The 18,733-nt window shown below is 39.3% G+C and overlaps 1 protein-coding gene across 5 annotated transcripts; it reads left to right on the top strand.

Annotated features, from left to right (window-relative positions):
- The first annotated feature begins 2,218 nt into the window (after nucleotides 1–2,218).
- On the top strand, nucleotides 2,219–17,948 carry LOC110045705 (uncharacterized). Of its 5 annotated transcripts, none has more exons than XR_016207939.1 (2): nucleotides 2,219–2,343; nucleotides 9,406–9,544. XR_016207939.1 is itself a non-coding variant. In XM_020751321.2 (2 exons), the coding sequence occupies exon 2, from the start codon at nucleotides 14,419–14,421 to the stop codon at nucleotides 16,099–16,101; it is 1,683 nt and encodes a 560-aa protein (XP_020606980.2). In that variant the 5' UTR covers nucleotides 2,219–2,343; nucleotides 14,349–14,418; the 3' UTR covers nucleotides 16,102–17,948. The 5 variants fall into 5 exon arrangements, 2 of the variants coding, with proteins under 2 accessions (XP_020606980.2, XP_089148037.1); XR_016207941.1 differs by lacking the exon at nucleotides 9,406–9,544 and adding an exon at nucleotides 9,267–9,397; XR_016207940.1 differs by lacking the exon at nucleotides 9,406–9,544 and adding an exon at nucleotides 8,693–9,080.
- The last annotated feature ends 785 nt before the right edge of the window (nucleotides 17,949–18,733 follow it).

Raw genomic sequence — 18,733 nt, 5'->3', positions numbered from 1 at the left:
ACGGAATTGTCAAAGAAAGTAGAGCGCTCTAGATGGAACAGCCACTGACTTCGCCGATGCGGCGGCCATTTGAATTCTACTGCTTCAAATAGCTATTATGGGATGCTCAGGGGATAAATACATACTAATTTGCCCCTTGAGTGTTCCATAATAGGTAATTGAAGCAATAGAATTCAAAATGGCCACCGTATCGGCGAAAAGGTCCTTTAAAAATATTCGCCTTGTTAGCACTTCGGGGAGACTGGGTTCATAGCAACCTCGTGCCCGTGGTCTTTCCAAGATGGCGGACTCGGTGACGAAAGAGTTTCTTTTCTTGCCAGGTTCGCCATCGCAGGAAGACCATTGGAACGAGGTTGGGTTCATAGCTCCTAATTATTACTTTGACGTTTTCTGAAATCCCAATGCTAAAGGCTAGTTTGAAGTTTCGAATGTTTGACGAAATGCCTCTTTCAACCCTCTTTAGCAAAGTGTTAAGCTAGCAGACTTGAGAAATGTCAAATTCTTCAAGACATTTCAGTTTCCCACAGATATAAAACTGGAAAGTGCTTTTCAAAACACCTCAGGCTAGGACTACTGAAGGCAAATTGTATTCGAATTAGTTCTACAAGGAATTTATACAATTTTATCACATTTACTGCAGGCTACTACAGATGGATAGAAGTTTTCAAAGCGGCATCCTTTCGCTGTTATACACGAATTCATTTGTAGTGAAATAAAGATCAAGTGTGGCATATGAATAATCTGAGATAGTCAGGACATTTATTGTTTCGCGATAATCAAGAGCTCCATAGCAATTGTTCATGACAGGGAAATACTTAGTCTCATTTTTACCATCTCACGGAATCCGTTAAAAGGAGTTGTCACATTAATAAGAAATAACACACAATTAAACTACTTTGACAAATATGACAATAAAACGCAGTTTGGAAAACAAAATTCATTGACTTGACGTTTCGTATGTTTCGACATACATCTTCAGAAGTGACCGTTTGGAATAGAAGTAACAACTAAATTTAAATTAAAGATAAGTTACAAATTAACAATAACAATGACAGAAGCTGAGAAAAATTTGCATGTTAAAAGATGCAAACTAATAAAGATAAAGCTTTTCGCCGCTAACATTGTCGTTTAGGGTGGGTTTCAATTCCCTAATTAGTAGAGTCTCCTTTATCTTGCAATGAGTATCTGACCGACCATTTTAAGTTGTGACCAGTTGACGTGACGTGGTCTGCGATAGCAGACGCATGACAGCTACTCGTGATCGCTTTAAATGTTCAGTTTTTCTGTCATGCAATCTACGTTTTGTTTTTCCAATGTAGAAATCCTGGCAGTCCCAACAGCTAGCCTTATACACAACTTTTGACATTTGGGAACGGTTGATCCTATCTTTATAGGGAAAAAAGACTTGATGCGATGAGCGCTATGGAAAATAACCCTAAGATTAATGGAGCTATAAAATTTACTAATGCAGGTCCTCAGCTGTTTGATAACTATTTTGCTTTGTAACCCTAAATAAGGTAGAACTAAGATTATCTCCTTTTTGGGGACTGTGGTGGTTGGATTCTTCGGTCTGTTTTTCATTTTCTCGTCTCGCGATTTTGCGCTTGCGGCTACGCCGTGCGCGCTTGTGCTCCAACGTGAGCCTTCTCGCAGGCTAAGCTATCCCTTAACAAATGGACGTCAGTTTTTCATGCGTCTGTTCTATTATATATCATGAATTTCGTCATAACATTGTCAAAGTAGCTGTGGATCCACGAGGCGGTAACCGAGTGGATCTGTAGACTACTTTGACAATGTTATGACGAAATTCATGATCAATAACAGGATAGACACATGAAAAACTGACGTCAATTTGTTTTTTACGATAACAAATTGTCAAATTGTCCGCTCTCGGTCGTCGACGCGTTACATAAATTATAAATTCATGTGTCTGTCCGCTTATTGACAATAAAATATAGCCAATGAGCGCGCGAGAATTTCTGCAGTTATCGTAAAAATCCTCATTTCCGGATGCTTGCTCTTCCGGCTAGCCTGCGTAACAAGCGTTCCCGTACAAAGCTAAAGCTTTTCCGCATTCTGACCGCGCGTAAATTGGAGCGAGAGCAAAAACTCGACGAAGCGGGGGATGGTCGAGTTTTTGCTCTCGCTCGCAGGGTATTTTCCGGCTGACTGACTCAAATGATGCAATAGGCGAGCGGTCGCTCAGGACTCGTTACCAATCCGCGCTTTAAAATGGCGACTTCTTGTTCGATGGGTTGTTGTGGCTGCAACGAGGATTAAACATGTGGTGATTTCAGTCTTGCTTCCAGATTGACTGCACTGAGATTTGAATACAGTCTCAAGGTATGATGGTTCTGTATTTATGTGTAAGTAAAGCATATTATTGTGTTCCTACACATTAATTTTGGCTACGTTTGTATTAGTATATTAAGAGCCGACTTCTGGTCTTGCTTATGTAATCTTAGAGTTGAGCTAAATTATCTTTTTTAGCTTGCATGATGTTCCTCACAATTGTAATCATCTAAACCATTTTTGTTTGAGAAAACTCTCTTGGGTTTCAAAATTTATCTAAACATGCAAATGTCGATGTTCACTCGAAAGCTGTTGCGTCATTTTAAATATATTGTAAGCTTACGGCGTCGACAAAACTGGATCGGACCGGACCGGACCGGACCGGATCATGGATCGGATCACGGATCGGATCCAGGGAAAAAAATTCGAAATTCAAAATTTTGTTGAGCAAATTACACTAGAGTGACTACTGTGAGCAGAACGTTTTATTTAATTCAGCTGTGATATTCCTTTATTCTTTTATAATATCAAGCCAACTGGGAGCTGGTCACAGATGAATATTTTTCAGGCTGTTGGGTTTTGATTGCAATGATCAATCATGTCTTCATATCTTTCTCCGCAGTTCAGATAAATGATATTTCGTATATCCGCTTGCATCAAAGGTAAACTGTCATGAAATGAGTCAGCATGGTAATAACAGGACGAACGTATGAATCGAAATGGGAGGGTACACCCAAGCTTTGAGCCAACTAACGTTCAAATATAACTACATCTGCCTGCCTGATGATTTCAAACAATTTCCGGTCCATTTCTGAGACAGGTCTATACTTTTACAAGATGTGAGTTTGGAATGCGATATTTCGTACTGGAATAAAATGAAACAAACCATTTGTATTTCAAGGAAATATAGCTGTTTTACAAAAAATTATGGGAATAACATTGATTGTGTGAACGATAACGCAACCCGAGAATAAACAACATTTTAGGAGTTACATCACGAGTTTTAGAGTCATTTTTAGGGTCGTAAAGAGTTGCCTTTATGTGGAATAAAACCTAAAATGATCGTGTTCTAGGATAGAAAGCACTTAAGAGCCAAGAACAAATCAAAACGGAATGAGGATCGTTAAGGATGGCAAAGATTAACGAGAACTGCAAATGACGAACTTGAAAAACTAGGCTAGTTTTTTCAAGATGCACAAATTGTGACGTAGCTCCTCTAAAGCAAGTCATGTCCCTAAGCTTTCATACGTAAGCTTTCTCATTGACTGTAACGCTAACTGTAACACTCACATCTGACACGAAAAAGTAGCCGAGAATTAGCTACTGATACTAACAGCAATTTCAAAAACGAGAATGGGAGGTTCACCCAAGCTTTGAGCCAACTAACGTTCAAATATAACTACATCTGCCTGTTCATTACAATTTAAATTTGTCCTAAATTAGGTGCTTATGTGGCTTTTTAAATGACCTCTTGTCATTCTCTGTAATTAACATGTCATTGCGTCAAATTTGGAATTCTTATTTTTATTTAACATATTTTAGTTTTCTACTTTTATTTTTTATTTATTATGATCTTATAAACAATTTGATTGTTTTTTTTTCTTTAAAACTTTTTTTTTTTTTTTTTCTGTGATCTGATCCGTGATCCGATCCGTGATCCAATCCGTGATCTGGTCCGTGATCCAATCCGTGATCCGGTCCGGTCCAGTCCGATCCAGATTTTGTCGACGCCGGTAAGCTTACATAACATGTAAGCTTATGTTATACTCGGTACTTAGCTTTCGCGAGCGTTACCACACATTATAAGGAGAGGTACTCTCAAAATGCATGCCCAATTGTACAGTTGTTCATACCAAATCAGAGTTTCAAGATTTGGCGCATTATTGTGCATACGTTTTTATCCTGGATTTATTCTCTTCCTTTGCTACAGTACCGGTCAAAGGGACTGCAGCATTACACGCACGTAAAACGCATGTACTACACGCACATTACACGCACATTACACGCAGTGTCCACACCCCTTACACACAAATACACGAAAACGCGTGTAATTGCACGCGTGTTATTACACGCAGTAGACATGATATTGCGTGTAAAATTACTCACAGTTGTTCAACTCAAACTCAGTTAATGCGTGTAATGAGAACGAAATATTAAAAGTGCGTGTAATGAAAACAAAACATTTACCATGTAACATTTACCGTACTGGACTGCACTGCAATGCAGTTTTGTCTTTTGCCCTCTTGCTTCTGGTCATCAAACGTTTCCAATAGAATTGACCAGTTTCCTTAAACCGACTTACCACTTTACATAAAAAATATTTTTTCCGTTGTAGTTTCAACAAGCGGCGCCAGCGACTGGCAGGCATGCTAGGATTCACTGAGATAACAGAACATAAACATATAATGTCGCTTTCAATTTTAAATTGCAGCAATCAGCATACTTTACATCAATCCGAAGATTCAGTAAAAATATTTCGTACTCGGAAGTGTTCAGAGTTTACTGGTGTTCAAAAGCTTTTCCCACCGTGCTTTTTTCTTTTCCAGAGAAACAACAAGGGTGCCAGCGACTAACAAACTGAGGCTTGACAGACACGAAAATACAGCAAAACACAATATTTCGCTCAAGATTTTCAGTTAATTTTTAAACATCAGTTATCCTTCTTTAAGTTTAAAGAGCATTTGAAGATTCGTCATTAAGAAGCAAATGTTCTCTATCTGAAAACATTTTTTTGATCTGATAAAAATGAAATTTGTTCTGTTTCTTGAATAGCGTTGTCTAGCACCTGACCAAAATCTACCCAGGCGGAAATCCTGTGCAGTGTGAAAGTTGTTTGACTATCTGTCAACTGGACTTAATCCACGGCTGAAAATCCGAATGTTTTTCTCGAATCTAGCTTATCGGTAGTCAAAAGTATTGTAATTTAAGCCGAATAATTGAACAAACTGGGTGTAAACATTGCAGGTTGTTGTCAGAAGGTTAGACACAAATCTGATGAATTGAAAATTAATGAACGCTTAGATTTTGTTAGGAGAAAGCTTCGATTCTTCGCCAGTAAAGATTAAGAGTAAGTCTGCGAGTTTCTGTTTGAATCCCTATTTCATTGTTATTGAAGGAACAGGAGTTGAAATGACATTTCATGCATGGGTAAACATTACGTTATGACGTACATCATACGTGTTCTAAGGTAAACGAAAGCTCAGAGATATTTAAGAATTAAGTTTTGATGTTAAGCAGAAGTGTGGGCTGCTACAGATTAAAAAGAATATTTGTTTAATAGGTGCTCAAGCTAGTCCACTAATTTAGCAGTGCTTGTCAGCTTTTAAATTTACTTTTTGTTGTGAACATTGAGAGTCGTGTGTATCAAATACAAGGTAGTAGTGGCTTTTTGTTTTGCAAAATACATGCAAATGCGTGTATGAATAACAAAAGTTTCTTCTTCCAATTAAAATACACACTTACGGGTGAAATTAAACGCAAGTGCGTGTAACTACCAGATCAGTAAATTTTACACACATGTCATTACACACACCTCACGCACCTTACATGCAGTGTCCACTAATACTACATGCAGACTACACGCATTTTACGTGTGTGTAGGTGCTGCAATCTCTTTGACGGGTACTGTATTTACATGTAAAAAAGAAAACAGAAGAAAGGATAAATACAGGATAAAAATGCATTCACACTGCACGAAGACCCAGGTCGCACTTGGAAATTTTGTTCAAATTTGTGTTTGTTTCAATTACAAATATGTCCTCATGTCACTTTTCATAATGCAACCGGCCTTTCGCTAGTTTGGAAAAAATTGGAAATACCGACCAAACTTTAAAGACACCGTAGTGCATGGGTAGGCAGGCTGATTTTGAGAAAATTGAGGAAAAAAAGGAAGCTGCCTTCAGAGCTGTCATAGCTGATCAATTTGACCCATTGCAGGTCGATCCTAACTGTATCAGTGGGAACTTTGTAATTATTACACATTTTCGCATGGAAGGACGATGTCCTTAATATTATGCCCCAGGATTTTTCCCAATGAGTTATCATGACTTCGGGTACTATGACCCTCCACAGGTTTGACCGAATTTGGCCTTACCAGGGTCTAGCAGTATTTTGGCGAGTGCTAACCTATCCATTGTGGGAGGCATGATGGCCTCATGGTTAGTGGGCTCGACTCCGGAGCAAGCTGTCCAGGTTCGAGCCCTGGCCAGGGACATTGCGTTGTGTTCTTGGGAAAGACATTTTATCCTCACAGTGCCTCTCTCCACCCAGGTGTATAAATGGGAACCAGCAAATTTAGTGCTAAGGGGTAACCCTGTGATGGATTAGCATCCCATTCAGAGGGGAGTAGAAATACTCCTAGTCGCTTCATGCTACTGAAGCCACGATAAGTTCTGGCCTGATGAGCCACTTGGCTCCTATGCAGACTTTAACTTTACCCTTCATGTACCTAACCAATTCATCAGTCCGACATCAACATCCAGCAATAGCCCACAAAATTTTGCACAATCCGGCAATAGCCTCACAAAATGCCTGATTGGCATTCATGTTTAATAAAATCACTGCTTATTTACCACACAGTTGGTGGGTTGATTTGAAGTCTGTTCAATGATATGTAAATTACAGTGCAACCCTGAAAATGTTCTCAAATTTTTGGCACTTCGGTTTGCAGTTTCAAATTTTTAGAAGTTTTTGCATGGTGTAATTTTTGTTTGTGACTGTAGGGCAACCCAGCCCTAATTCTTGAAACTCTGATTTGGCTTATCATACTGCATACTTTGTACAATATCTATCCAATAAAGCAAGCCGGCAGAGACAACTATGAAGGCACGATTGATCATGGCAGTCATATACACAACTTAAGCAGTTGTGAAATTGAAGACCAAAAAAGCAAAACAGTTCAGGTTTGAACAGAACACAAGCCCATGACCTCTGCAATACCGGTGCAATAACAGTGCAACTGAGCTATCAAGCCAACTGAGAGCTTGTCACGTTGTAAGTTTGTAATATATCCGCAGGCTTTAATTTCACAACTGCTTAAATTGTGTATATAAATGTGATGATAAATCATGTCTTTTCTGCAGTTCAAATATATATATGATCTTTCATATATTCACTAGCAGAGAAAACTGTTTTTAGTAAGCTGTTTACTGTAAACACCAGTGGATATGCGGCACCTTGTTAATCAAAATGTTCCTAAAAAAATTGGGGACGCGACTTATCTGCGAGAACAGTGGACAACTTGCCGTACATTTGCAAAAATTAACACTTTTCACTGAAGATGTATAAGTTTGTTTAGCAAACTAATAGAAACTTTATGAAGCTATAAGCAAGTAGGCATCAATTATAGTTTTTGCAAGTTTGGTGACTTCTAAAAGACCCGATTTTATTCATAAGCCTAAACTTATATTTCTTGCTGTTATTACACCATTAAAGGTCACTAGGCAGAAAAATCTCCATTCCACCACAAAGCTGTTTACATTGTCCCACTGAGCTGTGATCAAATAAAGCTTTGAAAGATACTTGTGTCCAGTTCTCCATCTCCAGGTTAAATACCTGGCTACTAAGTCACAAATGAACAAACAAAAGGCTTCTTGTTGTTGGATGTAAAATCAATTGAAATGTTTTCTAAAAACGTTTATTGCCAAAATTGGAGTTGCCAAACTCATGTTGCTGCTTGTCTGCAAGTGTGGCTTATCCGCTGGTGTTTATGGTATGTTGCATAAATATTACAAATTATAATCTGAAGCTACAAGGCAAATGTTGCAATTGTCATTTAAAACCCATTCAAAATGTTTTTGATTGCAAAGGAGAAGTGCACAGTCATAGTATGGCTATTATGTAACAAAAGACTGATTTATTTCCCAATGTAAGTGGTGTTTTTTGGGTACTTTTTATTTGCCTTTCACATTATTTGAACCATGAGATTTAACGATAAGAGGCATTCAGGACTCCAGAAATAGACATCTGTGTTGGAGCTCTGGCTAGAGTCATTGTGTGTTATTCTTGAGAAAGACACCTCTCTCTCACACACACAGTTACTCTCTTCATGATGTCCTGAGTGTAAATAGGAACTGGCTAACTGTTAGGTTGGACAACCTGATGAACTATTAAGATACCATGCAGGGCTGTCAATAAGAGCTGTAACTCATAAAACCTGTTACAGCTGAGTTTGTTTGATGGACCCTTGATGTTATGGGTGAACTGGCCCGTAGCTGATACAATTCGCCCATAAAGTAACAAATTTGATATGAGTGTGAAGATCAAGGTAAAACTTAATGACAGCCCTTACATGCAACTGACTAGTAACCCCTCCAGGGATTGGGGAGGGTAGCATTACTCCTACAATAGGCACCAGAAGTGGTGAGCCAATTCACTTTAAAATTCTTCTTGTATTTTGTAGCATCTTGGAAAAATCTCCTTCCCCAAGGCAATGTTTGTTTTTCTTTCTCTAAGACTGCACAGACCACAGCACCTGCATAACATTGATTGAACTGGGGGACTGAAGAGTCAGAGAATTATTGTTAGATAGATTATAAACAGAATGAGGGGTTAAACATTGTTAAGTGTCATTTACTTGGAGTTTCCACTACTTTTGAAATTCAGACAAGCTTAAATAGCAGTGTGCTCCAATTTGGTTCAAGTGGAAACATCATCTTTACATAAATAATGCATATGGACGTACATTTACATACATACATGTACATGTATATCCTTTATTAAAGTGTCTGGTCATTCTAGTGCCAACGGCACTAATTGGGGACACAGATAAAACACAATAATACTAACAATTATTTAAAAATTAAAAATTAAAAACTAGTCTTAAAAACTCTTAACTTACAGCATTTTTCTTAAAACTACCTGAGATACTTAATTATTTACAATATATTCCGTATACAACTAAGTTGAGCATAATTTACAATCCCTCCCACGTCCCACTAACACAGCTGACATATATTCTTTTTTGCATATCATAGTTCTAAAAGCTGACAAAGATTTGATGGTCCTTTCCTGTTCAGTTAGTTTCGTCCATATTGATGGCCCTAAGTACCTGATAGAGTGTTTCCCATTAGTGACTGTATTGTAACAAGGCAATATGAAATCTGTGTTTCTTAGGTTAGATCTTCTATCCCCCTCACAGCTGACTTGGAATAGATCCATGCAGCTCAAGCACACCACTGTTTGTGCAGGTTTGCTGTAGTGTGCAGCAGCTTGAAAGATCATCTGCTGCCTCAAGCAATGCCCAAGACCTCGGGTATAGTTTTTCTCAATATGCAGATGTATGCATATACAATGCAAAGACATAAGCTTTCTGTTACCTTAAATCATATTATAAACTTTAATAAATGACAAGGCAAATTCTACCCAACTAGCCATGCTTTACTATGACTGTAATCTATGGTTTTCAAACCAGTATACTGTATTTGGTGCTGGCCTTAGTATGAAAGTATGGGGGAAAAGGTCATGGAGAGCTAGCTGAGTGATTGATAGATTGGCAAGAGTTAAAGAGCAGGAAAATGTAATTTGAGTTTTACTTTTTAAGAGACATTCAAACTGTAATTTATTGAGGGTTTTTTCATTTGGAACATGGATCATTCTTATATTTCATGCAAACAATTAGTACATGTACATAATAATGTAATGTAGCAGAAGTGTTGTGGCAAAAATGAATTATACATGTAAAATTATAATATTGAAATATAACTATAACCATTTTTTTGAGGTATAACCAGTATCTTACACATACTACTTGAATAGCAACAGAACACTTTCAATTTAGCTTCACTAAACTGAGAAAGTAGAGGTACATGTTGGAATGTGTGGTTAGATCATGGTGCAATTTGGTTTTTCCTTTGTTCTGGTGTTTGGTGTACATTATAACAATGCAAGCGTTTTGCTGGAAGATACATGGACACTCATAAAACATGTACAAAACTACATTTTTTTTTGAAGGGGTGCGTGGAAAAAGACCCTAAATGACATCAGATAGACTGCAAGATTCTCCTTGCAAATTGCTTTTCACTTCCTTCTGTGAAAAAGGAGAATTCGACATGAGATCAAGAGTCACTTACAGCTTTTTTCCACCCACCCCTTCATTTAGGACATGAGTGGTATACTTTTTATATCCTCGCCAGTGAGGATTATTGATGATGTCATTTCCTGCTTTTTCGTGGTTGTTTGTGTGAACAGTCAGTTGGTCTACATGTATATAATAAAAAGAAAATTACAAGGTGGCTTCAAGATATGAATATTACTCTCTCTTGTCAAAAACAATATTCTACTCACTTCAGGGCTTGGAAAAAACTTGAATTCCAGCTTGCCCTTGGGACAAGTAGCTCTCAAATTTTGCTTGCCCTGGGTAAGTCTTAGTTTGCCCTTTTAATGATATAGTTGGCAGACAGCTTGCCTGATTCCTTGCCCACCAAGCAAGTGAGAATGAAAAGTTACTTGCCCAGAAGGAGAATCTACTTGTCCTGGACGATGGGATGGAGTTTTTCCAAGCCCTGTGCTTGCTGCACTAGTTTGTGATATAGTCTTTCTACCACTCAAAAATAAAATTCATCACCTCACACTGCCCTGTAATATCCACTATGTACAGAAAAAAGAGGAAAAACCCAAGTTGTACCAATGGTAACATAGTCACCAGCACCCTAGACTACGAGTAGTCCCTCTTTCGCTTAGTCCGTCGTGCGTGACGCGAAAGAAATTCGAGCGAAAAAAATGGCCGCGCGAAATCCTGGGGGCTAGGAGCGCGCGAAAGGAGGGACTACCGCCTAAGCCCAAGAGTTTGCCCTTTCACGGCCGAGTGATTTTTCGGTGTAGGATTTCTCATCTTGACGTCCTCTTATTATCGCCTGTTATCAATAGCCCCGGGAGATCTGAATAAAATTGCTCTAATCTACTCTTCAAGTAGCCAGGCAAAGAAATAATGTCGTGAGAAGTATATCTTCGTTCAGTGTTCGTTCAGCGAAACTGTCAAAGACGTTTTAAAAAGAAGACGGCGAATGAGGCCTCTTGTAACGACTTTCGCTGCGTCTAAAAGTTATTGCGAAAATTTCAACAGAGTTTCAACCGAGAATTTACATTACACATTATACATTATACATAGGAGATCATCCAACTGCGGTGAAATGTTTGCCGATAGCAGCGGAAAATTTCAGGTGAATGTCCGGTGTCAAGTGAGAGTCCGGTTCAATCTTTCAAATGGACGGCAGAAATGCCAAGCTCAGTGAATTTATATTCGCTGACTTAGACGATGCTGTTGAGCGGCGAAATCACTAACACGCTCGCAGTCGGGTTGGAGGCAGAGAGCTTTGCCAAACAAAACACTGGATAAATTTAAATCTTTCCAAAGCGCCTGTTGGCAGATTCGCAAGAACATCACGGCTTGCGAAGCGCGATTCCAACGCTTCGATTTGCTCTGGTACCGCGTCGATTTGCTCCGGTTCCAGAACTTTCCTGCAAGACGTCACAGGTATCTCGAATGTTGACAACACGTTGTCAATGCTCCTAACATAAACCAATCATATTTTTGCGTTGTGAGAGCAACGCATAATTCAAACTCTTGGGCTTAGGCGGTAGTCCCTCCTTTCGTGCGCTCCTCGCCTCCAGGATTTCGCGCGGCTATTTTTTTCTCTCGGTTTTCTTTCGCGTCACGCACGACGGACTAGGCGAAAGAGGGACTACTCGTAGTCTACCAGCACCCATGATCTACCAGGCTCCGGTAATCCTGGGAGGAAGGGACTTTTTTTTTTGCTAGTTGTCAGTAGAGTGCCTTTGCTTAAACTTTTTAGAGGCCAATTTTAAAAAGTATCACAATCTGGTTTTGTGGGCTTGGGTTTCATTCATTATAACTATTAAAAGCTACCCAAATTTAACATTTTTTGCAATATTTAAAACATCACTGTAGACTGTTTTGATTGCCTCCTTGTTTGACAAGTACATGTAGATCCTGTTACAGCCTTGCAGCTACAGCAATACAGACAATTAATTATTGGGTGCTAGGGAAACAGTCAGTTTTGTTCTCCCGAGAATCTTGATTTTTCCCGTGATGTCAAGGGAAACAAAACTAACTGTATTCTAAGGGACCAGCAATTAAGTGTTTTGTTACATACCTGGTGTTTAGTGTAAAGTAATAAATCGTGAAGAGGTCAAAGTAGCCTGTAGTTGGTGTGAGAAAGAGCAATAATTGCATGATTTAGCCATTGCCATGTGGCCATAACTCAATCTATAAGAGGGCACATTGCATTTAACTAAGCTTCAGCCATATATCAATAATAATAAATTATTACTATTTACATCCAAAAATGCATTGTAATGCTGCACTTCTAGTGGTTGTTGCAGTACCAAACAGTGTCATACCACAAATTTTAACTCATAAAAGAAATTAGCCCTTAAAAAGCATAATAGTCACCCACTGTTTTTCATATTAGCGTTCTGCCCAGACAACTTTTGCATCAGTGTCCATGATCAGAGGAATTGTATGGGTGTATTAGTTATTGGCCATACAAAATCAGTACAAGTTAACCCTTAATTTGTTGGCTTAGATTGCATTTTACCTGACACCTTACACTCCCCAGGCTCTAGTTTCTAGGGTAGGGATGGACTTAAACCTTTACTCTTACTGTCATAAAGCAGTTGAACCCCGCTATTTCGAACTCTCGGGAAACTGAAAATAGTTCGAAATAGCGGGAGTTCAAAATAGGCGATGGTAAATTACTGAAGGGAAAACCCTCCCGTCATTGCTCACTAATGGCTGATAGTTACATTAGTGTACAAGCAGATCTTTACTGTTGTGATCATTACCATAATGCATGTACCGGTATTATTTGTTACGGTGATTATTATTTTACGGCTAGCTCCGTGAGCAAGCAAGATTAACCGAATCCTGCACTGTGATTGGCGAGCAGGCAAGATGGCCCTATCTTGCCCTCTTGGGACTTGCCGTGTCCCGTGAGAAAATAGTGTTCTTTTCCATATATTAAGTCCTTTAGTTGCCAAGCTTGTTCTGTCAAGATGATTGGCCTCATTCTTTTTTGTCAGCTCATGGCCCTTGACTACATCTCGGTCAATACAGAAAAAGAACTTGGGCAACAACCAGCCATCTTGACCTCTTGTTTGATCAACAACCCATATTCATGTTAGAACTATACTGAACCTAACTTTCTGAGCCATTGGGCCCTTGGCTATTATTGTAAGGGGTTTTTGTACCTTACATTTGGAATTGGGGGTCAGTCTTCATTTTTCATAAGGAGGGAACTTTGCAGGGGTGAATCCAGGATTTTACATGAGTGATTTGCACCAACTTAAGGTCATTCCACTGAAATAGAACCTGCACTGAGATTTTTGTGAAACTTCGCCTATTGATTGGTTATATTATAGGAAATTAAATTTTGAAATAAAAATGAGGGGTCCCCATGTTCGTTTAGGAGCAACAGCACCTTGTTTATACCCATATAAATCCTTATGATAGCACCATGATTGTTGTCACGATTGCTTGCTAAATTCACGTTTGCGACGATTGCTTTTTGTTCTACACTGAGAATTGCTCGATATTTATTTTACACAGAGAAATTTATTACTCAGTTCAAAACAACAGAAAAAAATGATAGGTTACCATACTAGTGTGCGAGAAAATGACGATTTACCTCTCTGGCGAGGTCAAGCTGTAAAGAAAAAGCCGCCATTTTTTAATGCGCGCGCGCTAATCACGCGTGAAATTATGCGCAGTAGGGATGCGCAATGCAATACTGGGGAATGACCTTAACTAGGGGAGTTTGGGGACATGCTCCCCCAAGAAAATTTGAAATTTAGTGCTCTCAGAATGCAATTTTCCTGCATTCTAAGAGGTTTTGGATACATTTGAATGATTTCTGAAAATCACTTGAACTACTTTGGATCCACCCCTGGGAAGGGTGAGGCGGGGAACAGTTTTGTACTCTTTTGAGTCCGTTTATCATTGAGATAATTGGCTGGAGTTTCATCCTAATAGTTAGGTGATTGGATGATCAGTAATATGTTTTACATGTTATCTAAAATTCTTATTTCTTTCTTTTCAGAAACGAATACAGAGGACGTTCTGCTGGACTTTACAAGAAGTACTCAGTAATTAGGCCTACGATCTATGAAATGAGGGCCCTGTCCATGTTTGCAAGGTTACATTTCTTACGACATTGTCGTCTCTCTCCTTTGTTTTCTTCATGCACTTTTAAAGAGTTCAAAAACTTGTCCCAGACTTCATGGTCATCACTCAAGGTTCTAAAACAAAGAGAATTTCGCAGCTACTTTTTAAGACCATCAGTTCACGACTTTTCTTCTCAACCGCGCCCGTCTGAAGATGATATTAAACTCAACAAGGTAATATTGTCACTTAAAACAGTCAAAGAACAACTTGAGTTGTTTGGGAGTATCAAGAGTTCAGCTAGCATTGTGAACAGAGTGACCATGCTTCATAGCATTGCCAAGATCACCGGAAGAGATGGAAATCAGAGGCGGGTTTTGGAACAAGAAAAAGGCAAGTCAAGACAAGCGTTTAACAGTGCATACCTGGCATTGCTGGACAGCATCTCCAAAGACATTGCCAAATGCAAACCCTGGGATCTTGCAAATGTGATTTGGGCTTTGGGAAAAGTTCAAGAGAAAGATCACGAGCTAGTTCAAGTTTGCGAGAGGGTGATTCTGTCTCGTGACATCACAGCCTTTGACAAGGTAAATATTACCCAGATTGCAAATGGATGCATAAACCTGGACTTAACAGCTACAGAAATATCTTTCACGTTACAAGAATCCATTCGTAACGGTCAGTTGAAAATTGCTAACTTCGACAATCAGTTACTTTCTTCCATGTTGATGTTGTTTGCCAAGTCAGATGGCTGTGCTGTTGAACTGTTTGACATTTTCTTGAAAGAAATTCTATCAAGAGACTTCTTGTTGATGAGCAGCAGTGACTTGGCTCTCTTTGTGTGGTCCTTTGCTAAGAAGGAGTTGAAGGCAGACACGTTGTTTGACAAGGTGGAAGAAGAAATTCTGAGACGAGGAACAGCTAACTTGAAGAGGCGTGATATATTTCAGATACTCTGGGCATTTGGCATGTCAAAGAAAGGGGGCAAGCAGCTATTCAATACTCTGGACAATGACATTGTCGTCAAAGGAAAAGAGGGATTCAACAACGCGGAACTGTTACAAATTGTTGGGTCGTTTGCTCGGAGAAATATAACAAAGGCCCAAGTGTTTGATGTTGTCAAGGACGAGGTTTTCAACCGTGGTGTCGGCAAGTTTCAGTTTCATGAGCTTGTTCTTATTCTCCATTCGTTTGTGTCAGCTCGAAGACATGACAACAAGTTAGTTAACGAAATTGAATGTGAGTTGCAGTCAAGAGATGCGAAACAATTTTGCAATGGTCATTTAAGCCAAGTTGCTTGGTCTCTTGGAAGAGCAAGAAAGTCGGACAGTAAAATGTTAAATGTGATTGAAGCAGAGGTTTTTAAACGTGGTTTGCACCAGTTTTCAAGGGTTCAAAAGTTCATGCTTCTGCGAGGATACATTGAAGCCAAAAGGGGTAGTAGAAAATTCTACGAAAGTTTGCAGTCTTCTTTGTTAACAAACGATTTTTCGGATTTAACAGCAAGGGACATTTATGACTTTGCTTGGTGTTTTTCTGAGGCTGAGGTTAATACCGGGCCACTATTTGACGCATTAGAAAAGGAGATTTTAAACAAAGGAAATGACATTTTCAGTAATATGCAGCTTTCTTCTATAAAGAAGAGTTTTCAGAAAGTTGGAAAGGGAACCAAGGAACTTTTTAAATTGTAAGTATAGTGGACTGTAATTATTTTTATTTCAAAGGGGCTGTGTCACGGCTGAGTTTAGTCAATTACTCTCTGTGTAACTTAGTGTTAGCGAATGCATAAATTACTTCTATGGATATAAATGACAAAATCATATGTTCATTGCAGCCAAATATGTCCGCCGAGATTTATAATCAAATTTCACAAGCAACAAAATTAACTATGAAAACTGTTCTCACTATAATGGCGGAGCGGGCAAGATGAAAAAAATCCTGTGCTGTGATTGGCTACCCAAGCAGGCAAGATGACGCTATCTTGCCCGCTCGGGATTACGCGCTGTGTCCCGCAAGAAAAATTTCTCCGAAGCTATGTAATAAATCCTTTATTGACCAAGATAGTTCGGTCAAGATGACTTGATATTGGCTTCGTTCTCTTTGTGCGTGTTAATAAGCTTCCACTCCGTCTCGGTCTATAAACAAAAAAAAACTTGGCCAATATCCTGTTGTCTTGACCTCACTTTTGCTCAACGGCTCTCATTTATGATATGGCTGGCTCCATGAGCAGGCAAGATGAACTGAATCCTGCACTGTGATTGGCTACAGGAGTGGTCAAGGTGGCGCTATCTTGTCCGCTCGGGATTACACGCTGTGTTCAGTTCTAATCCTTTTTTGGCCAAGCTCGGTGAATAGTCAATGGCTGGAAATTGGCCTCGTTCTCTTTTTGCGTGTTTATGGACCTCGACTCCGTCTCGGTTCATAAACACGTAAAGAAAGAACTTGGCCAGTATCCAACCATCTTGACCTCATGCTTGGTCAATAACCATACCCTGCATTGGTACTATTTAATATTTCTGCACTGAAACAAATTTCCGATGTTAATTTAATCGAACTTCACAAGTTTGTACCAATTATACCTTATTTGAGCGCAAACTGGTCAAAATTTATAATTGTCCTTTATTTCTGGCAAAAAAACAGCTAAAAAAAAACCGTGCCCTTTGAGAGGGACAACCTCCCCTCCAAAAACAACAACAACAACTGGCTGAAACTTATAACCTGAGGTGCCGAATTCAAGTCCTCGTATTTTTCCACGCACTTCTCTCTAGTTTACAGTGTATGTGCGGTTTAGACAGCGTTATGGACGTCGCCTAAACTGGATTTAAAACAATGGTCGCTCTGGTTACTCCAATTCCAAAACCAGTAAACGTGAACTAAAAACTTCAAACGTAAAAGAAATGCTAATTGCGGCCCATGTCGTAGCCTGTGTCAACGCTAGGTACCCAAGCACTGGTGCCTGGGCGCCAGCACAAAACAGTGTTGCGTTTAGACACTATGCGAGTGCAAGGACGAGACCTTGTACCCGGGCACTGTGCCCGAATTCTGGTGTAAGTACTTGGAAGAAAAAGGTGGTGTTCACATTGTAGTTAGTGCCTAGCGATCGAGAATCGTACTATGAAACCGTGCTCCGGTATCAAGCGTGAACATAGCGTTACCAAGTAGCAAAAAAAAAATTGCTGAACAATTCCCATCACTTTGATCAAGGCTCAGGGATGAATCCGTTACTATCGATTCATTGTGAACATTTTGTATGAAATTAGTAATTAATCAATCTCACTAGCACTTAAGTTTGTTGTGACCGGCGCATGGTCGACCTTGGGTGCCAGCTCCGTCTACACGATAAAATTTTAAAAAGGTTAATAACATAAGAAAACCCTCACACTGGGGAAGGGCCTACGTTAAGATTGTCACTGGGTAATAAATTAAATATTTTTAAAGTATGGCATAAAAGACAACTGATAGAGTCGTTTTCATTGGTTTCCAAGAGTGCTGTTAACAAAATTGTACATTTGAATAAAGTTGAAGGACAATACAGAAAGGTGTGCGAAAATATTTGCGTATCGTCGGACATGTTCGTCTGTGGCCCGGGCGGGGGGGGGGGGGGAGGGTTACTTTAAGAATTTCTGGGTAGCGATGTGCCGCTGGGACCCTGGAATCCTTAGCCTAAACCAGAGCTAGTTCAGCTGAATTTTGCTACCCTATTCTAGAGTAAACTCCCCAAATCCCGCTATCAATCGACACTGTTGCGGCTTATTTGCGTAAATTTAAACTTACCGAGTTGATTTTTTTATACTTTTGAGTGGCAATTCCTGGTTTCCTTAGTCTAGATAAAATCTTCAACCAACTTGTCAGTTTCGCGAAAAATGATACCCTATTCTAGAACCCAATGCTCTGATTTACATACCCTATCCTAGAGTAAACTGCTTGAAAACCATACCCTTCACAGCGGCACATACCTATATAGCCCATATATGGCAGTACCCCCTCCCCGGGGTCTGTGGTATACTTTATGTTTTTAGGAGTCTTACACTGCAGTGCCCTGAAGGACGAGTGTTCTGACGTGTGAAAATCGTTGTCACACATTAAAAACATTTTCTTCCTTTTTGGCCAGAAATTCCGACTTTTCACCGTGTTTGTGCTTTTGCACGGTCAGACTGAAGGCCGAATAACCTGTTTTATTTTTCAACTTCATGTTTACTTTTTTTGTTTGTTTTTTGTTTTTTGTTTCTTTTTTTTTTTCCTTTGTCTATGAATAAGCAGCAGCAAACTTGAAAGCTCTGTTACTTCAGCTGCTGCACACATGAATTTTTCAGTTACACAGCT

The sequence above is a fragment of the Orbicella faveolata genome, unplaced genomic scaffold (assembly GCF_042242905.1).
Source record: "Orbicella faveolata isolate gen_17 unplaced genomic scaffold, um_ofav_v1 contig_24, whole genome shotgun sequence".
Lineage (NCBI taxonomy): Eukaryota > Metazoa > Cnidaria > Anthozoa > Scleractinia > Merulinidae > Orbicella > Orbicella faveolata.
The sequence above is the reverse complement of the archived record's forward strand: the minus strand, read 5'-3'. Positions and strand labels throughout refer to the sequence as shown.

Excerpts from the sequence above, each read along its gene's own strand:
- LOC110045705 (XM_020751321.2), top strand. The coding sequence starts at position 14,419 with ATGAGGGCCCTGTCCATGTTTGCAAGGTTACATTTCTTACGACATTGT.